Source organism: Suricata suricatta, chromosome 15 (assembly GCF_006229205.1).
Source record: "Suricata suricatta isolate VVHF042 chromosome 15, meerkat_22Aug2017_6uvM2_HiC, whole genome shotgun sequence".
Classification (NCBI taxonomy): domain Eukaryota; kingdom Metazoa; phylum Chordata; class Mammalia; order Carnivora; family Herpestidae; genus Suricata; species Suricata suricatta.
In genome coordinates, this window is record NC_043714.1 from 23024288 (window position 1) to 23049915 (window position 25628).

The 25628-nt window shown below is 36.0% G+C and overlaps 1 protein-coding gene across 1 annotated transcript; it reads left to right on the forward strand.

The window, feature by feature from the left end:
- PI15 (peptidase inhibitor 15) lies at positions 1-25092 on the forward strand. Its single transcript, XM_029924013.1, has 5 exons — positions 1-273; positions 20409-20527; positions 21522-21654; positions 21741-21856; positions 24957-25092. The coding sequence occupies exons 1-5, from the start codon at positions 1-3 to the stop codon at positions 25090-25092; spliced, it is 777 nt and encodes a 258-aa protein (XP_029779873.1).
- Positions 25093-25628: the final 536 nt, after the last annotated feature.

Genomic DNA, 25628 nt, shown 5'->3' on the forward strand with positions numbered 1-25628 from the left:
ATGATAGCAGCCGCTGTGGTCAGCAGTGCACTCCTGCTCTCCCTTCTCTGTGAAGCCAGTGCCGTCGTCTTACTCAATTCCACTGACTCATCCCCGCCAACCAATAATTTCACTGATATTGAAGCAGCACTAAAAGCACAACTCGATTCTGCGGATATCCCCAAAGCCAGGCGGAAGCGCTACATTTCGCAGAATGACATGATCGCCATTCTCGATTACCATAATCAAGTTCGGGGGAAAGTGTTCCCCCCAGCAGCGAACATGGAATATATGGTAAGAGGAATTTGTTTTCTTTAAGTTCTGAGCAACAACGCTGTATTTCAACTGTTCGTTGACGAACCTCAACAGTGTTTATGTGTTAAGGGATATGGAGCCTTGTACACATTTTAACTTAGGTTCTTCCGTGCACAGTAAGCTTAAGTTTTGCTCCATCATGGAATTAAAGGAGGCGGGTGGGGGGCGCAGTTCTCATTTTCTTTTGTGAGTTCCATAACCACTGACGAATCAGGTCTTAAATGAGAAGCAAAGATACAGAGTGGAGTATGTTGACTGACCACATTTGAAAGGTACGCTTTTTAAAGAAGGTTCACATGGAACGTTTTCTGTGCTTTGTTTATCTAAGTAGTCATATTTATCAGTTAAATATTTCTTGAAAATTACTTTTTTAAATTACAGGTTTTGTGTACATGATTTGTTCTCTGGGTAGGTGTCTCTTCCCTTTCTTGGACAAAGCTCTTCCTGATGCTGATCTATTTGTATTCTCAAAGAACATGCTGACTTTTTCCTCTTTGTGATTTAGTGCCTTGTCGTTCAGATAACAGTGAAGCCAGCACACTTGCACACTGTTCCAACTTGCCATGAACACATTCTTTGCTCTTTTAAAAATAGGCATGCTGTGTTTAAATCATTCTGCTTAGGAAGTAAAAAACAAAACAAAACCCTTGAGTTGGTATTAAAAGGATAGATGTCTTTTTAAAGTTACTTTAATTTTTGTTTTGAATTTATGCGAGGTTATGGTTTAAAGTTCAGCTCCTTCTGAGAGCAGCCTGGAGCCTATTTAAGGCAATGAAGATCACCAGTCTGGTATTTCCAAGTTGGGGTCGGGGGTGGGGGTGGTAACTTTTTATAAGTGCTGATCTAAAAGTTGGTATTTCTATCAGATTCTAAATTCACCTTTTATTTAAATAAGCTTTTTAAGTTTGACTAATTGCAGATGTCAGAGCTACAGGAAAAAATAAAGGCTTGCCAAGTAAGAGAGCCATAGTTCATAGAAGTACAATTTAAACTCTATGAAAATGCACTTTCCTTGGATTTTTTAAAGGAAGAGGAAAAGAGGATATAATCAGTCCTGGTGTATGAATGGCAATATAGTCTCCTGATTAAGAATATGGGCTTTTAGGGCGCCTGGGTGGCTCAGTTGGTTAAGCCTCCGACTTCGGCTCAGGTCAGATCTCACATTCGTGGGTTCGAGCCCCGCATCAGGCTCTGGGCTGACAGCTAGCTCAGAGCCTGGAGCCTGTTTCTGGTTCTATGTCTCCTTCTCTCTCTGCCCCTCCCCCTCTCATGCTCTCTCTCTCTGTATCAAAAATAAATTTAAAAAACATTAAAAAAAAAAAGCATATGGGCTTTGGAATCTAAATGCGTGGGTTCACACCTCCGGCGGGCCTGAAATATAACATGGATGAATTGGTTATTTCATTTTCATCATCTCTACTATGAGGATAAATGTAGTACCTGTCACTTTGGGTTGTTTAATCAGGAAGGTATAAGTTGAGGGGCTGAGACCACAGCCTAGAGCAAATAGACTTCAATAAACATTAGCACTTTCTAGAAGGTGATGCATCGATGCAGAAAAAAGAACAAACAAGTTTTTTTAGTTAGCATAAATTATGAGAGAAATGTGCATGAGATGCTATGTGAGATCAGAAAAGTTTAGTACATAGACTGTGAGTTTAGGAAAGACTTCCTCCACCAATCACATGGCTATATAGATCAAAGTAGGACCAAGAACACTGATGCTTTAGAGGCAAGTTCCTCTGAGTTCAAACCTTAACTCCGCTGCCTACTTTGTGACCTCCTGTGAGTGATACAATGTGTGTGAAACTCAACTTCCTTATTTTAAAAATGAGAATAATAATATAGATAATAACCGGGGCATCTGGGCAGCTCAGTTGGTTAAGCTTCTGACTTCGGCTCAGATCATGGTCTCATGGTTTGTGAGTTCGAGCCCCCCATTGGGCTCTGTGCTGATAGCTTAGAGCTTAGAGCCTGCTTTGGAGTCTGTGTCTCCCTCTCTCTCTGCCCCTCACCCAGTCGCGCTCTACCTCTCTGTCTCTCTCTCTCAAAAAGAAATAAACATTAAAAAATTTAAATAGGAAAATAATAATATAGATAATAACAACCAATATATAATGCAATTCACTATTTTAGTGATAGTGAAGGCAGAGGGCTTATCCTAAGTAGCGGTGGAGTACAATACAGTAGAAATGGTTGAAAAAAGCCACATTTTTCTGGTTATACTTTTCCCCACTGGTCAAGAATTAATTCATTCTGAATGCATTTTTTTTTTAATGTGCCAATGACTTGGTTGTTTTTGTAGATGATCTCATTTGATAGCTCACATTCACCCTATGAGCTTAAGATTGTGATCTTTAGTTTACAAATGAAATCACTTAGACCTAGAAAAGCTAATGAGTAGGCCAAAGTTGTATTGACAGTGATTGGTATTAATAGAGTTAAAGATTGGGTCTGTGCAATTTCAAAGCTGATGCATATGTTGGGAATCCTATTTTCATCTGTTAGGTTTTTATGTTCCATTGGGGGAAAATCCTGGAGGTGTCAGGATATCTTTCCTCCTTTAAAATGGCCCCTGGAATTCTATAATATTCATATTATTTTCTATTATTATTTCTCAAATATGGGAGCTATGATATGATTTATTTTGTAAGAACCAGACACAGTGCTGGTTGTATCAGTAGATACTTTACAAATCCTCCTTCACTTAGTCAAGTTAATGAGAAGCAGTAATTAGCATAGTAAGTTCTATAAAATAAAATGACTTTCTGAAATTGTCATGTAAATATCACATACACTTCATTTTTTCATGTATTTATTCATTTAATATTTATTGAGCATTTATTCTATGTCAGGCACTTTTGTAAACACTAGGGTACATTCATGAATAAAGTGTATCTGGTTCCCCTAGGTGGGGAACCAGAGGAAAAAAAACATAAATAAATAAACTACATGGTACATTAGAAGGTGATAAGGTTGAGGAAAGAAGTAAGGCAGGTGTGGTCAGGTTGTGAAATTGAATAGGCAGCCAGGGAAGGGCTTACTGAGAGTGTCCTGGAGAAAGTAAGGGAGTCAGGCACACTGATAAGTGAGGGAACAGCTTCCAAGGTGGAAGGAAGAGCCAAAGAGAAGGCCCTGAGGCAGGACAAAATTGATTAGTTCAGTTAGAAAAATGTGCTCAACTTCATGAAATTGTAGGTTAGAAGGATGGTCTAAGTTGAACCATTGAAATAATTCTTGTGGATCCCTCATGAAGACTCAGAGAAACTCTGAATGAAGTATAATGTAATTGGCAGCTTGGAGGTTGGAGCAGAAACTGCTAAGTGACTAATCTCTAAGCCATGTGAAAAACTACAGATCTCAATTTAACACTATTATCTTTATTTGAACATGTTCAGCATTGATTTGGACTGTGAGCAGTCTGAAAGTGAGCTCAGTTCCTACCTCTACTAGGTACCTCAAAAACTTAGGATTCTTTGCTCCCTAGGACCACCAGGTCTTCAAATTATCCTCATCAGTGAGTGATAGCAGCCATGGGACCCTCGTAGAAGAGGGTATTCAGCTCAGGCCTTTTTCTTTTGTTTTTTTAAGTTTACTTAATTTGAGAGAGAGAGAGAGACAGAGAGAGAAAGGGCACACATGGGAGTTGAGGAGGGACGGTGCAGGGAGAGTGTGAAAGAGAGAGAGAATCTCAAGCAGTTTCCACATTGCCAGCAGGGAGTCCAACCCGGGACTTGAACTCCTGTGCTGTGAGATCATGACCTGAGTCCAAATCCAGACTCGGACACTTAAGTGACTGAGCCACCCAGGCACCCCAGCTCAGGGCTTTCTCTAACTGTGTGGCCTAATTTGGTCCCTTTTACCCATGACTTTTCAATCTAAACCTTTGCCCCATGCTGCCTCTCTCCCTCTGTATCCTCCTTAGCTTATTCCATGACTTACAGCCCTGCCCTTCAAGTCTTATAGCAGAATGTGGTGTCCTTTATTGATATGAATGTACATTTTTACTCTCACAATGATATTTGATTGCTCCTTTTAACTTCTACAAATAAACATTCATGTCTGTTACTCTGCTCTCATCAAACTCAAACTTGGTCTACACTTATTTGTATAGTTCTTACAAACTTTCTAGTTTTAAGCTTTCAGGGTGTTAAGGCCATGTTTATTCACTTTCATATCCATTTTTTTAGCAAATTCTTCACTGTAGCAGTGATAATTTATTTGATAAATTTAGTTGAAGTCCCTATGAATTGTTACATGTTTATAAGTAGCATCAATTTTGATATTATATATTTTAATGAAAGTTTTCTCATCACATATGATATTTTATCACATGCACCTAAAGCTTAAATAAAAAGTTTTTCCTAAATTCTAAAAAATCCCCTTAAAATTAAATGATGTTATCATCTTTTAGTACTTGGTTATGTCAGTGTATCCTTGAAAAAATAAAGTAGAAGCAATTTGAACTCTGAGTGTTGACATTCATGTTATAGTTGTATAATATTTTCTTTGGATATTTGGCCATGATCTTAGCAAAAAAACACATACTGAAAAATTTAATTTTCTAAACATAGTATCTTTAAAAAAAATAATATTGATAGGGCTTAAGATATGCAAGTCAAACTTCTTTGCTCTTGGCTTCTGTTCCACAATTAGTTTATTGACAAATTTCCAGGGCTCCTTGGACACCAGCTGTTTCTCATTCTTCTAAGGGCAGCTTAAACCATGACTCTAAACCACAAACCACACTAGTTTCTTAGAATAAGAATTATCCCCAAAAGAATGAAATTGCAAGACTCACACATGGAGTAATATTTGTAAGATATTCCTTGAATTCAAGTCAATTGAATAAATTGATTTTAAAAATGTTGAGGTCCCTCCATGAGGGGATGAGATCCATTGATAACAGAAATCTTTGTCTTTAAAGTATAAGCAAAGCCATAAAAAACAACACAAACAGGAAGGAAAACACTAAGCACTAAGTATATAATTCAATATAATATGCTGCTGCATAAGACTGATGTAAAAACTGAGGTACAGAAAAATACCATGAAGAAATCAAAGAAAGAAGTGGTAATCCCTGTTGGCAAAATCATCAAAAGGCTCCTTGATGGAGGAACATTTGAGATAGATGCTAGGAAGAGGCCAGCTTGGCTGTTATAGTAAGTAAAGCAATGCATGAACAAAATCACCTGGAAAAAGGAGCATAATGCGTTAGCCATATTTTTGAGGAGTCTGAGAAAAAAACCATCATTTCATATAAAAGTAATTGGAGAGACTATAGAGGTCTTGGAGCAGGGTCAGAGGCACATTTTTAGGAAGATGGCCCTAGCAGTTGATGGAGTTTAGACTGCCAATGAAGTTGACTGTGGAAAAGGCAGCCACTGGGTTAGGAGTGCCATCCCTTTTGGCCAGGTGACAAGTCAAACACCTGCACCTGTGCAGTGACAGGTATGAATAGCTCACTGAAGCATGGTGCCTGAGATAGCAGTCTTCATAGATGGCATACAGTGATGACAAGGCAGGTGAGGGACAGTGAAGAGACAATGATGGATATGAACTGAACAACTTAAAGCTGAAAAAGTGTAATATAATTTAACTATGTTGATAATATGGCCCATTTCATTTGTTTGGTGTCTGCAAATATTATCTGCAGACCTAAGAGAATAAGGCTTCCTAGACTTTTCTGGAAGAGAGAAAAATACTAGTTACCATGTCACAGCAGGTAGTAAAGTATCAGAAAGCATGACTGCAATGAATGAATGGAGAATAGATTAATCCATCCATGGAAACAGCCACTAAATTATTTGCCTACAATAATTTATGACTCAGGAATAATGAAAAATGCTGATTTTGTTCACTTGGGCTTCATGGGGAGGGAACGTAGATAATGTTAAGCCTCTTATTTTTTCTTTATTTAATAGTTGACCAAACACTTATAATGTCCATCTTCCTCTTTTTTTTTTAATGAAATCATATATTGTCCCAGATGGTGCATTTCCTCTCATTTGGGAAGGATAACTCAATTTTCTTATTATAAACATGAGAAATTTGATGTGTCTAACCTAAATCTTTTCAATGACTGCTTTTATGACTACTAGAAAGCCTCCTGAGACCCGCTGCCAGCCAGTGGTGAACTGAGAAAGACTGCTGACAGGAAGGCATTTCTCCAGCACATTTGGAACGCCACATTCCTGTTCTCATAGATGCAGAGTGTTTTAAGTGTCTTGGCTTCCAACAGAGACTGGGCACATTTTGTAGGAATTTTCTTCCAAGGTGCATGTTGCTTAATATTACTTACTTCATGTTACTTATATATGAATGTTCAGCTATTCATGTATGGAGCCAACTGAAGGTTAAGAACATTTTCTTTTTGACCATTTTAAATACAGGTTTTAAAGTGCAGATGTAAATGTTAACACAGCATGATTCAGAACCTTGCCATTAGGTGGTAGACAGAAAAACTGTGAATCACATTCAGGCCACATATATGGCGATCATTTTTCCTAGGATTACAACACTGCTGTTTTGATGGCAAATATTTGACCACATACAACCATGTAGAAAAAATAAGTCTATTGTATTCCTGCTGAGTATTGGTAGAACCTAGCATTATACTGTTCCACAGAGAACACTCAATTAATATTTATGGGACAACTGAATGAAGTCTTTTAACATTTTCTGGGTATCCAATGTAAAGAATGCTTGACTATGGTGATCTGATGGGCAAGAGTCATTCATTATTCAATCACTCATTCCAGAGTATTTACTCATGTGCCAGCACTTTGCTAGGAGATTCAATGGGGAGCAAAGATTCTTTTATAGGAAGAGCTGTGAGTAGACAAGTGAGTGGAAAAGCTGGAGCTGAGTGCTGAAGTAAAAAAAATACAGGGTGCTTTGGGATTACATGAGACATGCCTTGGACTTGGACTCGAGGTATAGAGGTAGAGAAGGTTTGTTAGGTATGGTAAGGTGCTCTAAGAACCTAAATGGTATACTGAAGACAAGTATAAAAATTCAATGTGGCTTGTATATAGTGTATAAAAGAAAGAGTGGTGTTTGATGAGGCTGGAAAAGGCACGAAAAGGGGCACCTGGGTGGCTTAGTCGGTTAAGTGTCCAACTTTGGCTCAGGTCATGATCTCACAGCTTGTAAGTTCGAGCTCTGCATTGGGCTCTGTGCTGACAGCTCAGAGCCTGGAACCTCCTTCCAATTCTGTGTCTCCCCACCCCCCCGCCCTTCTCCTGCTCACAATCTCTCTCTCAAAAATAAATTTTAAAAAAACAAAAAAAAGAAAAGGCATGCAAAAACTTGTTTTGTTTTCTTTTAAAATCAAGGGAAGTTATTGAAGGTTTTAAGCAGGGAAAGTATATACTTAATTTGCATTTCATAAAAGTCATTCTGGCTACAAGGTGAGGAAGGGATTAGATAAGGCAGAAGTAAAGGCAGGGTCCAGAGTCTAGAGGCTGTTCTAATAGTCTGGATAAGAGATAACTAGACGCTGACATTTAAGCCTAGAAAGATGTGACAAAGTAAATTTAGGGATCAAATCAATAGGAGTAAGTGATTTACATTATGAAAGAGATTGAAGATGTATATGATGAAGCAGTGAAAAAGGTTACCTCTGTTTTTGACCAGGACAACTGGGTTTCTCTGTTTTTGGAGAACCCAAAATCAAGATCAGGTTTCAGGTAGCTATTAAGTGGCTGCAGATCCAGGGTATGCATCTATAAAGGTTGAAAAAAGTAGCTAGTATTGTGAAGGAACATTTTTCTACTATAAAAATGTTTGGACAGAAATATGCTTTGGTAATCAACAAGGACTACTTTGCATAATAGGGGTAAGGTAGTGTCATGGAGACAGCGTGGATGGATGATTTTATGTCCTGGAATCTACTCAAGAATTTTTGCAAGAAGGTCTCATGTACCTTTTTAAAAAATAAATACTAAGGCTGAAATCAATACAAATCTAAATCTGTGTCAGGGGCCTGGGTAGCACCAGGCTCAGCTAGTCTTTTTGACACATTCAGGATAAGATATTTTTGGAAACTAATCAGAGGACTTCAGAAAAATAGAAGTTGACTAGTCTGACTGGTCTAGTATCCTGAACTTAGCATATCTATAAGGCATGTAATAGTCAATGGGCATTAAAAGTTATGAACTTGAGATATTTAATTGCCTATGAGAATTTCTGAAGAATGGTGTAGGAAGGGGATAGGGAAAAAAATCAAGACTAACAGCTTAAACTGGTCAAGGAAAATGGTTGGCATAAAGTACATCATAGACTGAGGTTTGGAGGAATGAGAATTGAATGTTTCCAGTCTGTGTTACCCATAGTGTCTAAAATCAGTTACCAAGCATTTTTTTTTTGACATGAATATGGAACAATGGCCAACAAGTTGGGGTTTTAGACTAAACTTTTCATGACTCTTAAAATTTCACACCACATACTCCAAACTGAAACAGTTGAGAAATGTTGCTTAAGGACACAACATTTTTTTCTCCTAATAAGTGCATCAAATCCATGTTTCATGATTTAATTAAATATGAACATTCTACCAAATCAGTCTCTCTGCATTCCAGAGAGATCATGTTTTCAGCAGGCAGTAGGTAGGCGGGAAGGCATTTGAATTCTTCTAACCATGTGGGCAATGGCAAGATTTGGGATTTGCATGTGTAACACAGGATAGTCCAACAATCAAGAAAACAGTTTTTAGATTATTGTAACACTTGAGTTGGTGGAAAAAAATTAATCATGCATGAAAATGTCTTCTGGGTTCACAATTCCAGTATTAAGTGGTAGGTGATGAATATTACATTTCCCTAGGAAGGAGAATTCTTGCTAGAATCACAAATGATGTTAAAATTTAAAGATTAAACATACGTAAGAGAGAGATGTACACAGGGGCATTAATAAGTTTTAAGACATCTAAAATGTTCTCTAATTTTTATCTTTCACTGCCTGATGTTATTTCCCCTGCAAGCAAGCTCCTTATTATCTATATACAATTTTGTCTCTGATTATTTAGTTGCTTCAGGGCTTATCTGTTTTCACTTTATCTGATTGCCCGCTTTGTTGAGATTAAAGCTAGACATCTCTTAAACTTAGGCTGCCAGATAACATGATCCAAAGTGCATCTCACACTGCTTCAGGTTTTAGGGGTTTTCTAGTTCACTTGAGATCACCAGCATTCCAGAGCCTCAATCTCCAGTGATAATGATGTTTACCGTTAAGCTCACCCTTGTCCTCCTAAGGCTGTGCTCAATGTTCTTCAATCACGATCCTGTCTAACCTACAGAAAAGTCTTGAGAGATGAGGACAGTTTTTCTCATTTAGAAACAGGAAACCTGGAGCTTGGAGAGCAGTGAGTAACTTGCCCAAGGTCACAAAGCAGGTAAATCAAAATGGTGTGAACACAGTTCTAGATGACAACAAAGCCCCTGTTTTGAGAGATTCTAAGATACACACTCCCCTTCATGTGTTCTGCTCCTGCTATTGAAACCATTGGCTGGGGAATTTCCCTACATGCATTTTACTTGAGGAACTCACTGAATATTAGAAAGTATTTCTTCATGTGGCAACCTTATAGGAAAGATCTGTATTATGATGGTGCTTCAAGCCTTTGAGAGCCATGAACATTTATGTCTGGGACCCTTGCCCTTAAGTCACCCAGCTCTTTTTTAGCTTTCAGCCCCTTTGTGTTAAGTACATATATAAAGCACCTCTTGCATGCAGAGTATTCCAACATAGCCTATCAGGAAGGTTGTACAAAGATACTTGCTTTCTGAAAATACTGGGAAAAGATATAAAGTTGTATTATTAAATACATGGAAAACCAAGAACTCCCCACACCCTTTTTAACATATACACACAAAGAATGGTGCCCATTAAACTGGCTTGGGAAATGGAAGCAATGTGGCTCTGAGCAAGGAATGCCTTTCATCCCATTGCCATTCCTGGTTGGATTCCAGTACATGTGTGCTCTTCTGATAGTTAGGTGCCTAAAATTTATGTCATCTAACAAGTGCAGAGTAGCAATGACGAATTACTCTCCATTTATTCTACTTCTGTGGATGCATCCTAAAGTTAAGTTGGCAAAATCAGTGGGCACCTTACTGCTGATTCATATACTATTCTTGTATTCTCATGAGTTGAGTATAGGTCAGATGTATATTTTTAAACATAGATTTGGTGTCATTATAATGGAAAGCGTTTGCCTTACTTTTTAATTTTTATCTTTTTTTCCCCAAGATTTTGGATTTTCAGAAAGTTCTGTATATGTGTCTCCCATGTATTATTTGTGATATCTTAGTTAATAAAGACATTTGAAGTTTCCATGATTTCTAAATATGCACTCCAAATGCCCTCTGTCATCTCTGTATTCATATCCATGTAACCACAGAATACATGTTCCTTCCTCCTAAAATTGTCAGTCTCAGAAAGAATGATGTCGGCTTATTTGTATAGCAACATGGTGAAATCTCCACCTTCCTCACCGATAATTCTGTCTTCTGTGAACACAGAGAACAAACACCCTCATAGAGTTTAGCACTCAGTATCTGTGACAGTGTGACATTTTCCTGATAAAATTCTATTTTTAATTTTTTATTTAAACTTCAGTCAATAACAAAGCAGAGTTGAGAGGAAAGTTACTGATGTAAATGCTTATATGTGACAATTACAGATGTTAACTATCAGAAGTGTCCCATTCTTTCTAAAAGTCCTATGTGGTACGGCAGGACAAGGAGGTGAGGAGGGATGGGAGAGGAGAGGGGAGGCCCAGAGTTCTCTGCAGACAAAATGACTCTCTACCAGATAAGGCTTTACACAATTATTTCTAACCAGAAGAGAACAGAACTATTTTGCAAGCACACATTCAACCTCCTCAATCTTAACATTTCAGTTTGATGGATCCGAGGTTGAGGTAGGCATCTATCTCCTCAAAAGTCCTCCAGAAAATCCTAGAGTAATATCCCAGGTGAGACATTTCTTAGATCATGGGTTAGGACACAAAAGTGAACTGAAGAAAATATGTGACTCAAATATCTACTTATTTGTCAAGAAACTATATATTGAAAAAATTAATAGGTTAAGCCAAAGGAAGAATTATCCCAGTGATAATTCAATATTATCACAAAATTCCACTTGAAAGTATTCACCACCTGCTTTCACAAAACGTCATGTAGACACTTTGGGCCTGGATCATGAAACAGGTCTCACTTGGGAATATTGTTGATTGGCTAAGGAAACTTCGAAAGAAGCAAACTTTTAAGTAGCATGATTCTTTTGGAATATGTATGTAATATATAATACTTTATATATATTACATATATGTATACCGTATTACCTAGTAATGTATTTAGGTGATGTAATACAATTTGCAATTATTCATTTATTTGTTTGGTAGTGTTTTTGTTACCTGTCTCTTCCCTAAACTCTCAGATAGAGTCATGTCAGGTCTGTTGACTGCTATATCCACAGTACTGAGTGCATCCCTGTAAATATTCACTTACTGGCTGCCTAGATGAACGCATTTCTTAGGATGCTATTGGTTAAACCAGAAATTTGTATTTCTTGTATTTTTGATTGTTGAGGATAAAACAGCAGTCTTGTATGTTAAGTCTATTGTAGGAGGTTTGGGGCAAAGGTGGCATCAGGGCCACTCTTTCCTGCCACTGTCCATGGATATTAGAAGGGAAGATGTCACATCTATGTAAACATAATGATATCTTACTCAGAGTTCATAAGCTGTACACCCACCAACCATTCAAATTAGTGAGCATATTTTATTTTCTCTGCATGATATTGAACTGTACAGAATTTTACATTTAAGAAAAATTATTTGCCAAATGTTAAAGTTGATACATTTCATATATATATCAGGATTTCTGTATTTTCCTGAGGAGTGAAAAGTTCAAGAGATATTGAACCTACTTTGTACTTGTCAGCAATTGGTTAGAGAGGAGTAGCCTCTTTGGGTGGGGTAAATTTGCTCATTTTTGAGTCTCTCTCTTTTTTTCCCCTGTACTTATCCAGAGGTCCAGCAGCAACAGCACTTTGCTCTCTTACACCCACCCAACACTACTCTGTTTATTTTCTTTATTAGCCCAGCCCCCCAACACAGTCATTTGAGAGTGACTATATTTATACAGCACTGTAATGTTTTCAAAGCACTTATGTACAGTTTCACAGTGCAGATTTAGCCATGCATAGATTGAAAGCATTGAAACTTTCTTTCCTAACCACCAATCATTTTTAAGTACTCTTACTCAAATTCTGAATGTGTATCATTTATCGATACCGTCATCAAGTACTATTAATTAATTAATTATTAGTGATTAATGATTAATTAATTAATTAACTAATATTAAGGCTTCACACATGTGAAGCCCTCCTCCATTAGGAGTCTCTTGCAATAACCTAGATAACGTACAATAGTGGCTTTGACTGAGGGGGTCACAATAGTGGTGGTGATCAGTCATTATATTCTGAATATACAGTATTTTGAGGATAGGATCAACAAGATTTGTGGATGGAGCAGATAAGACAATGAAGCAAAGAAAGAGTAGAGATGACTACTTGGATTTTTTGGCCTGAGCAACTCTAAAAGCAGTCAGTAAATTTCTTCTGTAAAGGAACAAAGTAACTACGACATATGTTATAACTGCTCAACTGCTTTTGCAGCACATCAACAGCCATGGACAATATATCATCAGGCTCTGGGACAGATTTGGTGACCCTGGAACTAGAAGATGGGCAATGCCATTCACTAGTAGAAGGAACACTACAGGAGCAGCTGCTTAGGGGTAGGGAGTGGGGTAGGGTGGTGAATATCTGGAGTTCAGGTTTTGATATGCTAAGTAGAAGGTTTAAAGTGGCTAGAGGGGTAAATTAGTCTAGAATTTAACTGAGTGATCTAGACATAAAATTTGGAACAGCCAGCGTAAAAATGGTATTTCAATCTGTGAGATTAGCTGAGATTACAGATGGAACACAGTGGATGGCGGGGGGTAGGGTGGGGATAGATGATGCTTGAGTCCTGAGAACCCTCCCTCATGCAGAGGTTGGAGAGATGAGGAGGAATCAGCAAACATGGAGAAGCAGCAACCAGAGGAAAGGAAGGCAAGCGCGGAGTCATGACACCAAGAGATGGTTGGTGTCCAGGAAGAGCAGGTGTTAGTCTTGTCAAAAGCTACAAATAAAGCAAGTAAGATGGTGACCAGGAACTGACCATTGATGACATTGATTAGAGCAGGGTGGTGTGGAGGTGGAGTGTGGAGTCCGTCTGTGTGAACTAAAGAGAGAAGAGTGGAAGAAACTTCAGGTAATTTCACTGTAAAAGGAAGGAGAGAATGATGCAGTAATTGGAAGATGAAAAGGGTGAAGAGAGGCCTTTTTTTGTTTGTTTGCTGTTGAGAAATGTATGGCATTGACAATGATCCCCACTAAAAATCAGTGCACTTTACATCATCTTCTTAAATAAATTTTCCTTTCCCACCTACGTGAAAGGTAACACTCACCTTACCTGAGGGAAATCTTCATTATCTTCCTTTAAGCATTGAAAACGTGCTTAGGACCTCACTTCGATATTTTGATATAATGTGTTCCCATATTTTGTCATTATTTTTGAGGCTTGAGGGGATTTTTTATCATGTTCCTTTAACTATCGATTTCTCCTATTAAGTGGATACAGGTTTGTATTATTTCATTAGTCTAATCAGTGCCAAAAATTTCCCATAGGAAAGCATTTTCTCTTTCTGTGCCCTACCCCTCCCCAAACACCGCATCCCTCTCCAGCTTTACCAAAGCACATTTCTACCCTCCTGTTTGGGTTAACCCTGAGCTTTGTGTATTCAGCTCTCAGTTTCCTTAACTGGTCATTTCATTAGGCATTTCTACCTAATGGAGATAAACCCACCAATTTCAAATCATGCCCATGAAGTGTTTTAAAAGCATTTGGCTGCCCTTGGAGGAAATAATTTTGTCATCACTTAATTTCTTTTTAATGGTTCTTTCTCACTTTTGTAAGTTAGTACTCCTTTTCCAATTTGACTAACCCAGGAGAAGACCAAATGGTCCTAGCTAACTTACTGTTTTGAAACCTCAACACTTGTCTATCTAAATTGACTTTACTTTGTATCAGAATATACAAGAAACAGCCACATAAGTGCTCCAAACAATACATGTCTATTGGACATGACAAATTGTCTCCAATGGCACTATTATCACAGCATCTGTGACAATAGCCCATTGAGAAATGTATTTCTAAAAACTCAAAGTGTGATATTTTTATTTTTAGTATTTTATGTTTTTGAAGATGGTTTCCATAAGCAGAATAGATTTTTCAGGAGGTCACTTTTATTCTCAAAATTAATATGTCTGGTTCTTCTTTAATTTAGCTGCAATTTATAAATCTTTTGTTAGCATTTTGACATCAACATTTGTTTAATGCTTATTACCAACATATTTAATTAACTAAATGTCCTAAACTGCATTTATACATTTAATATATTTGATTTTTAAAAGTATTGCAATTGTCTTTTTTTAAAACAATCGTCACATATTGAAGTGTCTTCAAAATCTACAGTAAAGTGACCTTTCAGCTCTATGTTTTGCAATACTCCTTCAAAAATTTAAAAGGATTTTTTGTAATTTCCAACTCAAAATCACAAAAGTAATTACTCATTTATATGCTTAATGTTGCAATTAGAAAGCTAATTTCTTGTTTAATGGGCACACTAATTTTCTAACCACCACTAATTGTAAAATATCCAGTATACACAGATTCCTTGGCCAGAAGTTATTTTCTAACACCTTAAATTTGATTCTTTCAGACACTTCTATATTTAAATCTTACGTGTGGAATTAAAAGATATTACCCGTTAAAATAAAATAAATAAATAAGCACTATGTCATCACAAACAATGTTGGGGATGTATTCCCAAGTAACTTCTAGGGTTGCCTTCCAGTCAGACTACATTTCTTGTTGTCCAAGCTATTGACTGGGGTTGAAGATGGGTACTTCAGATGTCAGTGTGCTTCCTGACTGTAGCTGTCACTGTGTTGTGGATACCAAAACTTGCAGAAATATTTGGCAAAACAACCTCATCCTTGGACTGGATCTTATCACTCTTCAATTCTGTCTGCTTATGAAAGTCAGCAAACTTCTCCCACACTGCATCATTCTTTAATTTGATTTTGTATTCCTCAGCTCAAGCTCTAAAAACCACTGAATTTGATGACAATCTGCATTCTTTCCATACCCTTTCCATTTCTTGGAGCCACAACTCTTCTAGACATTTAAATGACACCAGTTTGAATTTTGGATATCTCTCATGGTTTAGTCCAACTATGGTCCTCAGACAGGGTACTAACTTTATTTATAAGTAGAGTACCTCATGGCAAGCATTTTAGTACAAAGTAAATCAATTGATTTATTAGCTGGCCAACTAAATGGCTCTAACAACAAGAAATGGGAGAAAACCATTTGGGGCACTAGGGCGTACCTACAAGCACATGCATGCTCTGATACTGTGTTAAGCAACCTTTAGTTTGTGAACTATCTAATTGAATCATAGTATCTAAGTTCTACTGGGTCCTGTGAATGTTTTTGGGTATCCATGGATCATAATCCTAATTTTTGTCTCACGTTTAGAAGGCAAAATCAAATTTTAAATGCTTACAACGAAATTTTCTGTGAATGCATCTTGCCTATTTAAGAAGGACAAAAACTAGAAATACAGAATGCTCAAGCTCATTGAATAAGAGCTAAGTATCAGATATTGAGTTTTTCCATAAACGTGATAAGTAGTATGTTGCATATTTACTAGGCATTTCATAGGCTGTTAAATAAGTGCATACGTGTGCCCTTTTCTGTTGCTGTATTTGAAGGATATAATGTTAAAATTATTTCAAATAAATGCTATACATATTCAGAAAAATTCAGCAGCTTGCCCATCAAGCATCCAGAAATTTATATGTTAAGTTAAATGCTTAAACAATGTACAATTTCATTTCCTGAACTTTTGGTTCTTCCACATGGTTATATCGGGCCACATTCATTGCAATTTGGAGCTTCTGGATAGGAAAAAATAGATCATATTGGACCACTACCTACAGCCCCCAACTTTTTGTTGAAATTTCCTATTATTATTAAATAAAGTTATCATTACTTGCTATTTTCAAACCTTACAGACCTCTCATCATATTAACAAATTTAAATACCAGTGGATATTAAGGGGATAAATAATATACCCATTTTCTCCTGGACGTTGTAACCAATGGAGAAAGACAGATAGTAATTACAGATATTAACTTTCCAGTAGATGTGATTGATGTAATCCCTAAATTTCAGAGCTCCCTACTCAAGCTGGATCTTCCCCTCCTCTACAGGATGGCTGTGAATCTTGTCTGAGGACAAAGAGGCAAGAAAGAGTATATAGCACCTTTGACTTCCCCTGCAGTAGGTATTAAAGGGACAGTGGACCATATCTCCCACAGGGAGTCAAAATGACCAGCTTTCTGTGGGGGACCCAGCCCATGCCTAACAGGCCCTCCAGCATCTTCCTTCAGGAATGTAGAGATGGGTAGAAATCCCTCCCATCAGTTCCTTAAAAGTAAACACACAGAGAGAAAGAAAGTGATTATCCCTTCTCCTCCATTAACTATCTTCTCCAAAATTTTCATTGTAATATTTGTACATAGAAATTCAAGCGTAAAAATATAGGCATCAGTAATGCTAAATATATTGTCTTATTATAAAAATCCCTTATGGTTAACAAAGTATGTTCATGTAAGATTTTTTCAGGTCTGACTTTTTGGTTTATATTTTTGACATACACGTTTTTAAATTTTAAACTATATTAATGAGCATGAAGATAGAATTATATATGCTAAATACTTTTCAATTTCTAACAGCCTTAATATTTTTAATTATTTTGAAAGGAATCTAGTTTTATTCTCTTTGTGGAATGGAAAGGGCTAGAATTGAGCAAGTGGTAGGGCAGTTTGAAGCTGAAGCTACTTAGGTATATTAAATTATGAGCAGAGAAGATGAAAGGAACCCTAAAAATGACCCCATCCAATCTTATTTTACTAGTTAAGTGGGAGAAAGGAAAATTGATATGTCTTCAGTCACAGATGATCTTAGCAGTAAAATTGGGGTTAGGACAAAAGATTTTTGATTTCAGGTCAGTGTTATTTGTGCTGTGCTATGCTCATAATTTAGGACAGGACTATAATTAAGTGTTTTTAGCAGTTATTGATCTGAGTGCACATTGTAGTTCAATATGTAAATAATACTTAGATGCATTGTTTTCCCAAGTGATTACAATTAATTAAGAACCCATCAGGGGACATCATTTTTTGGTGCTATTCCATCTGGAATTCCTTTGTAAATTAATTGTGCTATTGTGTACTTCAGTGAACTTTAATCCATATTTCATAAATCCATATTTCATTGAACAAAACATGAAAAGAACAAATACTAGATAAATCCATTATGATCCAAACAAATGCTTTTAAAGTTCATTTCAGTCCTGGGATATGAAGACTTTCATTATTTTTTTATATAATTTTTTAATGCTTTTTATTTATTTTTGAGAGACAGAGAGAGACAGTGCAAGCAGGGGAGGGGCAGAGAGAGAGAGGGAGACACAGAATCTGAAGCAGCTTCAGGTTCTGAGCTAGCTGTCAGCACAGAGCCTGACATGGGGCTTGAACTCCCCATGTGAGATCATGACCTGAGCCAAAGCCCGACGCTTAACCGACTGAGCCACCCAGGCGCCCCGAAGACTTTCATTATAAATGTATTTTGTATTGTTCATACATTTTACCCAGATTACTACAGATAAAACAAAGGACAAGTTTGAAGTAAGAATTTATAACATTTATGTCTTAGCTAAGTAACTAGAAACAGTAGTACAAAATCTCTTATGATAGAAAGTGTTTTCCATTTTTGAGACTGAATTTAACATTGAATACTTACTGATTAAATGGAATTATGTAATGTTTTGCCACATTTAACTTAATCTTCAAAATTAGTAGATGTTTTCTGGATAAGTCTTTCCTTTATATGACAAGGGAGATGTGGGTGTTATCATCATGGAACTACTCCAGACCCCTTCTAAATAATTCTGAGTTTATACAGACTTTGTAAGTGTAGTTGAATGCAATTCTGCATAAGTTTGTGTAGGGTGGCTTCATTTTCCTAGTTTAAAACACCTTGTGAGTAACCAACAAGTTTCTGTTGAAGGTGGCTGCCATGGCCTAATGGGATGGAAGTATCTCTGGAAGAGTTCATCTATTATTTTGATTTTTGCCTGTTTTATTTCTAAGTCACTAAAATAGTTTTTCTTCACTTAAATACATTGTTATATTAATTAAATATATGTATCCCATTATCCTTGTGGAAAATTAAGGCTTTCGGTGTTATAGGGTTAGCAGGTTTAGCTTGAAAGCTTTATAACTCACAGTGAACTCATGGCCATCAACCATGATGTATAATGTAGGTGAGTATTGCTTAGCCCCATACAACCTTATAGAAGAGAAAGTCACCAAAAGAATGATAAAATAAAAGAGACTATGAAAAGTAGGAACACAATGATTGGTAGGACAGCGATACACTTTCATATGGAGAGGTCTATGTGAATTTAAGTAATTATAAAATTGTCACTTTTTGTGTAAGTTTTAAGCTTCTAAAATATACTACTAACCACTGGCTAGTCACAATTTGAATAACTATTTTTCAGATAGAATAATATGTAAATATTTAAATGATTTAGGAAATAATGTCATGATACAAATGATAAAATTCAACTAAAATCATTAAGTACAAAAGAAAAAACACTTCGCTAAGTTACATTTTTCACTAGGGCAAATTTTTGAAAGCTTTTTTTTCTATACCAATTTATAAAAATTACCAATATTCTCTATTTTCTGTTTTTGCACCTTGTAATTTGTTATAAAACAGATTCCCATTTAAGGGCTCCTGAGTGGTTCAGTTGGTTGGGTGTCCAACTCTTTGATTTATTGTTATTTTAAATTTATTTTTGAGAGAGAGCAAGAGAGTAAGCATGAGTGGGGGAGGGGCAGAGAGCGAGAGAATCCCAAAAGCCTCCTGGCTGCCATTGCAGAGCCTAACACAGGGCTCCATCTCAGAACTGAAAGATCATGACCTGGGCCAAAATTAAGAGGGAGCCACCAACTCTTGACTTTGGCTCAGGTCATAATCTCACGGTGCAGAGATGAGCCCCATATTGGGCTCCCTAGATGTGGAGCCAGCCAGGATTCTCTCTTCCTCTTTGTCCCTTCCCCACTCATGTGCATGCGCTCACTCACAAAGACATATATTACCATTTTAGAGTCGATTTATTATTGGCAATTCCACAGATTCTTGGCTTAATTTCCCCATATGGCTTTAAAGATGAAAATGTCAATCTATATGGTAACTAATATAAATATATATTAAATCTAAGACTCATTTAAATTTTATTCCACAATTCTTTTCAAAGAATAAATTATACATCAATAACACCCTCATCATCAATTTAAACACCTTCATTTTTTGAGAAAAATTACTTTTTTCTTAATTTATTTAATTGGGCCATAATATGCTATATTTTAATAGTGGTCCTAGGTAGCATAGTCAAATTATTTTTTATCATAGTTTGTTTCCAGTTCATACTAACCAAAATTTACTCCTCATATTATTATGTTATTACTACTACCAAAGATTCAAATGATATAAAATATGAAGGCTCCTTGGGAATTATTATATCATAATATAGTTTGACCCTTAAAATTTACAGTATAACATAAGACATTGTTAATGTCTAATGAAGTGTCCACATTACAACCAGATAGCATATTTTTTTCACCTATCCTTTACTAAAACTGATCTTTGGACTTAGGATTTGGATGACATCATGATATAATCATTTTGCATTGTAGAATTTTGAATATCAATGATCTCAATTTGCTTCTGTTTATTTAAAATAGTCTAAAGAACCAGAACTGAAAGGACTTTAGGAGATAGTAGTACCATTTCTTCCTTTTACTTTTTCTCAGTCACTAGCAAAACTGGTAAAGTGGAAGGTTTTTTTTCCCCTTCACAGGTTTGGGATGAAAATCTTGCAAAGTCTGCAGAAGCTTGGGCAGCTACTTGCATTTGGGACCATGGACCTTCTTACTTACTGAGATTTTTGGGCCAAAATCTGTCAGTACGAACTGGAAGGTAGGAAGCAGTTTCTCTGATACTGTTCATCCACATGGTTTATTACTTATGAATTCCAAGGGGGAGTGACACCAATTTCATGTAATATCAACAAATACTTATTGAGTGCTCATTATGTGTCAGGCAATGATGCTTGGTCTATGACTGTTTCAGATGTCTTCAAGGATTATTTGATTGGTTAGAAGGGCCTAATGAGACCAGTTTCCTCTTTCACCTTTGGAACACCATTCCTTAGCTGTATTCGTCACTCACCTCACACAGTCTTTGAAAGGATTACGTGTGTGCTATATCCTATATCCTCAAGAAAAGTTTTGACTATGGAAGAAGCTGTTTGTGTGTGCAAATTTCTCATGATTGCATATATCTGTATATATATATGCCTGTGAGTGTTATACAAAATATGTATATTTACATATGTGTGTACACACACACACACACACACACACGCAGGTATGTACAGCTATGAAAAAGGTTGTCCCCAATGATAGGATAACTTTTCCACCACTCTGAAATGTCATCATCCAAAATTCCAAAGACCCATTCTATATAGAGGAGAAAAATCAGGTGTACTATTATAATTAAAGTAATTCAAGTTTAAGGGGAAAAACACACTGAGTTCTAGCATCACAACTACATTTGTATATCTAATTTTTAATTGTATATATGATAATGGTGGGAGAAATTTTTTGACATAGATAAAATAAGATAAAGATGAAGATTCTTGAAATATTTGTGTTTCTTTCTTTGAAACAACTAGGCATACTCTTAAATGAATATAGGCTCAACTGCTTTGGTCCCAGATATTTTCATACATGGCCCTGGTTGGAGGAATAGAGAATTCTGCTAGGTGGTGATGGTAACTGTGAGCATGGACTTCCTCTTCATTCAGCATGAATAATCAGCAAAAAGAACAATTAACTTATAATTTAACATGAGTCCACTATCTATTACCACTACTGTATTCTACGTTCTCATTGTTTTTCTTGATATCTAGATATCGCTCTATTCTCCAGCTGGTCAAGCCATGGTATGATGAAGTGAAAGATTATGCTTTTCCATATCCTCAGGACTGCAACCCCAGATGTCCTATGAGATGTTTTGGCCCCATGTGCACACATTATACACAGGTTATTTCAATTGTCTTGTTTTGATTCATAGTTTTAAAAATTCTCTTCAATAGCTTCAATAATGACATATTGGTTTATTTTTGCAGATGGTCTGGGCCACCTCCAATCGGATAGGATGTGCAATTCATACTTGCCAAAACATGAATGTTTGGGGAGCTGTATGGCGACGTGCAGTTTACCTGGTATGCAACTATGCCCCAAAGTGAGTACTAGGCTGGATTCTACTTCCTGGAACCTTTAATGATGTTAAATATCTGTAGTCAGATAATTATTTTAGTATGAATAAATCTTAACCTCTAATCCTCAAATTAAGCCTCTAATAAGCCTCTAAGCCTCAAATCTCCCATCACTCCTGTATATCTCAAAAGTAATGAGATGAACGGTTATTTTTCACAAAGACAGGTATTTGGGGCTAAAATTGTAGGCAAAGCAATTTGAGATATGGAGATTCACTAAATTCCCTTCACCACCTTTTTTTTTAGTCATGATAACTGTAAAATAAACACTGTGCTTTCAGGCTTTTGAAAGCTATATGAAAGTTATCAGCACTATTCCCATCCATCAGTACTAGAATGTTGGCTTATTGTTTTTTTAATCTGGGAAAGCAAAACAAAGCCCTTCTTCCTTCTTTTCTCAAGAATAAAATTAAAAGTTATGGTTTACTAATTTTATAGATGGCTAAGGAGTCATTTATTACCTGAAGGGAGAATTCAAATGCAATGACTTCTTTTTAAATTAAAGCTTTGTCATGATATAAGTTTCAGTGTTGAAAATTTAAAATTTTTCATTAATTCTATCTTATGGAATATATAAAAATGTATTGTAAAAATTGATCAAGGATTATAAAATATAGTCATATTTATAAATATTCTTCATAAGATAAGAATAAATAAGGCCTTTGTTAGCATTTGATAAAATGCCTTCTTGATAACAATAATTCTTCAGATGATAAAATGTTCCAATATTTATATATGAGTCTGTTCCCATTTGGGGTAAATACCAAAATGTGAAAAGGATTTATGACACTCTTGGTGTCTTCCAAAGTAAGTCCCAAAGATTTTCTCCAGCTTTGCCAACATGGGGAGGGAATGAGAAAACATCTCACAAATAACTGCATTACTCATTAATATGGTACTATGCCAGTGGCAGTGTTTTGCAAAGTTAGAAAAATAGTGATTTTCCCCATGGTCACCCTTCACAATTATGAGAATAATAAGGTTTGGAAAGTAAAATGTGTCTGCATTACCAAAAGCATTAAAATTGTGCATTTGCTTGATATTTTCAGTTTCACACTTTATATTTTCCTATTAAGCCTTTACTCTTCTTCCTCACATAAATAGGCCAAGTAGTACTCATATGGTAAAAGAGATTTGTGTTTCAATTATTTGACTGTTCTTTGTTTAGAGTTTTCTAATATTATCGATGAGATATCTGATTGTTTTCTGTGTACAAGAGATTAAGATATTGTGATAATATGTTTTATTTGTTGTAAAAAAGAACTATTATTTTGAAATCTAGGCAATGAAGAAAGTTGTAAATTCCTGACTGATATTTGAGTGTGAATTTTCCAATGCCAATATAAAGTTATCTCAAGCTTTTCGGGGGGGTGATGGGAAGAGAGAAAGAGAGAAAGACAGGTGGAGTGAGAGAAGGATACAGGGAGGGAGATTTTAATTAGATGGAATAGGACAAAAAATAAAAGGATGAATAATCTAAGTTTATTAGTGACTGATTTACTATTGAATGTAATTATCCTCTAGTAAATATCTGTGATTTATGTAAAAGTTTGTAATGTAAAATGTAATAATTTTTACATGCAATAAAATTATGTTTCTAAGCTTATGTTACCAAAAATATGTGCTATATAATTTCTGAAAGGTATGCATAATAAAGAGAAAGATGTGTAATCAAAATAGCATAGGCTGGGCCCATACACACTTATAGCTTTGGGTAAAGATACAGAGGGAAATAAGATTATGAATATAGCATAGGAGAGATTAGGATAGAGAGGTGAGCTACACTCATAAGAGCATGGGCTTCTTGAGTATTTCTGGGTAAGCATGTGACATCATCAAAATTATACTTGAGGAAACTTAACCAGAGGGCAAAGTATAGAAAGTACTAAATAGAGGTGGGCACTCTTGGAATCTGATGACTTTCTGTAACATGAATAGCCAATCAGCAGACTTTTTATTTTTATAGATAAATTTTCCTCTATAAATATTTTATAGATCAAAGCCTGAATTTCTAAATGACTGATCTCAGCAGATATTTTACATAGATACACTTTAAAAGTCGCTAATTGGTCTTCGTGAGGCTTTGAGAACCACCTGTCTCGTATTTCAGCCCCTAACCTACTGTTGTCTTTTCTTCAACCCTGATTTTTATTACTGACATCCAAATTTTCTCCTGACCATTCACTTTCCATCAAATTGCTGGCTCTTATTGCTATTTCTTAGAACTCTAGGAACTAATAGCCATGCTACTGAAAATAAATCTATTACTTTCTTCATAAATGAACACTAAGGCATTATGACTATTTTTACCTGTTGTGAGTGATGACTTTATTACTATTATCATGGCTATCAATACAGATTAAAAATATTGATAACACAAAATAATTTAATGTTTAGCCTTAACAAAAAGTGAATTGTATTACTAAGAATGAAAGTTACTTTACACATGACAAAAGGTTTTGAAATCACCATTAGTTGTTTCTCTGAGCCCTTAGCCTCTTACCATGAGAATGGAGTTTTCTGTATCATTTTATAAAATGTTTTACAACTTTAGAAACACATCTTGTGAACCCCTATTTTTTGTGCTTATGACAATGTCTTGCTCACGTCATCGTTTCTAAGCCTCCTAGAAATTACTAAGTACATGTATATGTTATCATCCTTAGCATTAGCAGGAGTTTTAAAAATGGGAGCATGTCCTGCCAATGTGCTCTAGAAGGCAGTAGGTTATAGGACAGAGACAGATGTGGTGATTGAATAAACATCGAGCCTGGTCTCAGAGGACTAATTATGTCACCATTCACTGTAATGCTTTACTTCTAATCTGTAAATTAAGATAATATTAACTTTTGCAAAGAGAAAGTTTTAAAAAGTAAGATTAAGAGAAGGAACAAATTACTGTATAAATAAGAAATGCGTATACTTTTCAGTGTCTTCCTAAACTCATTCAACTTCTCAAAAAAGATCACTACATGTCAATACATGTGGCCATGTGCTTAAGGACAATCAAATTGCTTTAAATGGTCATTGATGTAGCACTTACATGCTTCTTTTTCTTCTTTCTAGGGGCAACTGGATCGGAGAAGCACCGTATAAAGTAGGGGTACCATGTTCAGCTTGCCCTCCAAGCTACGGAGGGTCTTGTACTGACAATCTTTGCTTTCCAGGAGTAACATCAAACTACCTATACTGGTTTAAATAAGTGTATCTTTTCCTTCAGGAAATAGAATGGTTTCTGGGAATAGGCATATATATATATTGAGTTTTGCACATATTATACATATTTTATAATAGTCTTGTTTTCCTTATTATTCATTGTATAAATTCATGTTTGTCTAGTATGTGTGTTTCATCTTGAGGTTATCAAAACGTCCATTTCTATCTTCTGACCTCTAAGCCCAAATTAAAATACTGTAGATGCAGTATTGACATAGTTGATGCATCCAATCCCAAAACTTGCTTTCCAAAGGAAATATGTTATGTTTGTAAGGAATAAACTATATATTTGACCTATAATATATGTGTGTGTGTGTAGAGACATATACACATATATGTATATTTATATACATGCACACACATATAATATAATATGTAACACAGACAATAATGTGATTCAGTAGTTAACTTGAGGGGAATTTTTAAAAACACTATTCTGAAATATATATGAGGTGGTGAGACAGACATCTTCAGCACCCATTTCTATAATACCTACAAAGTGATAAATTGCAAATAACACTC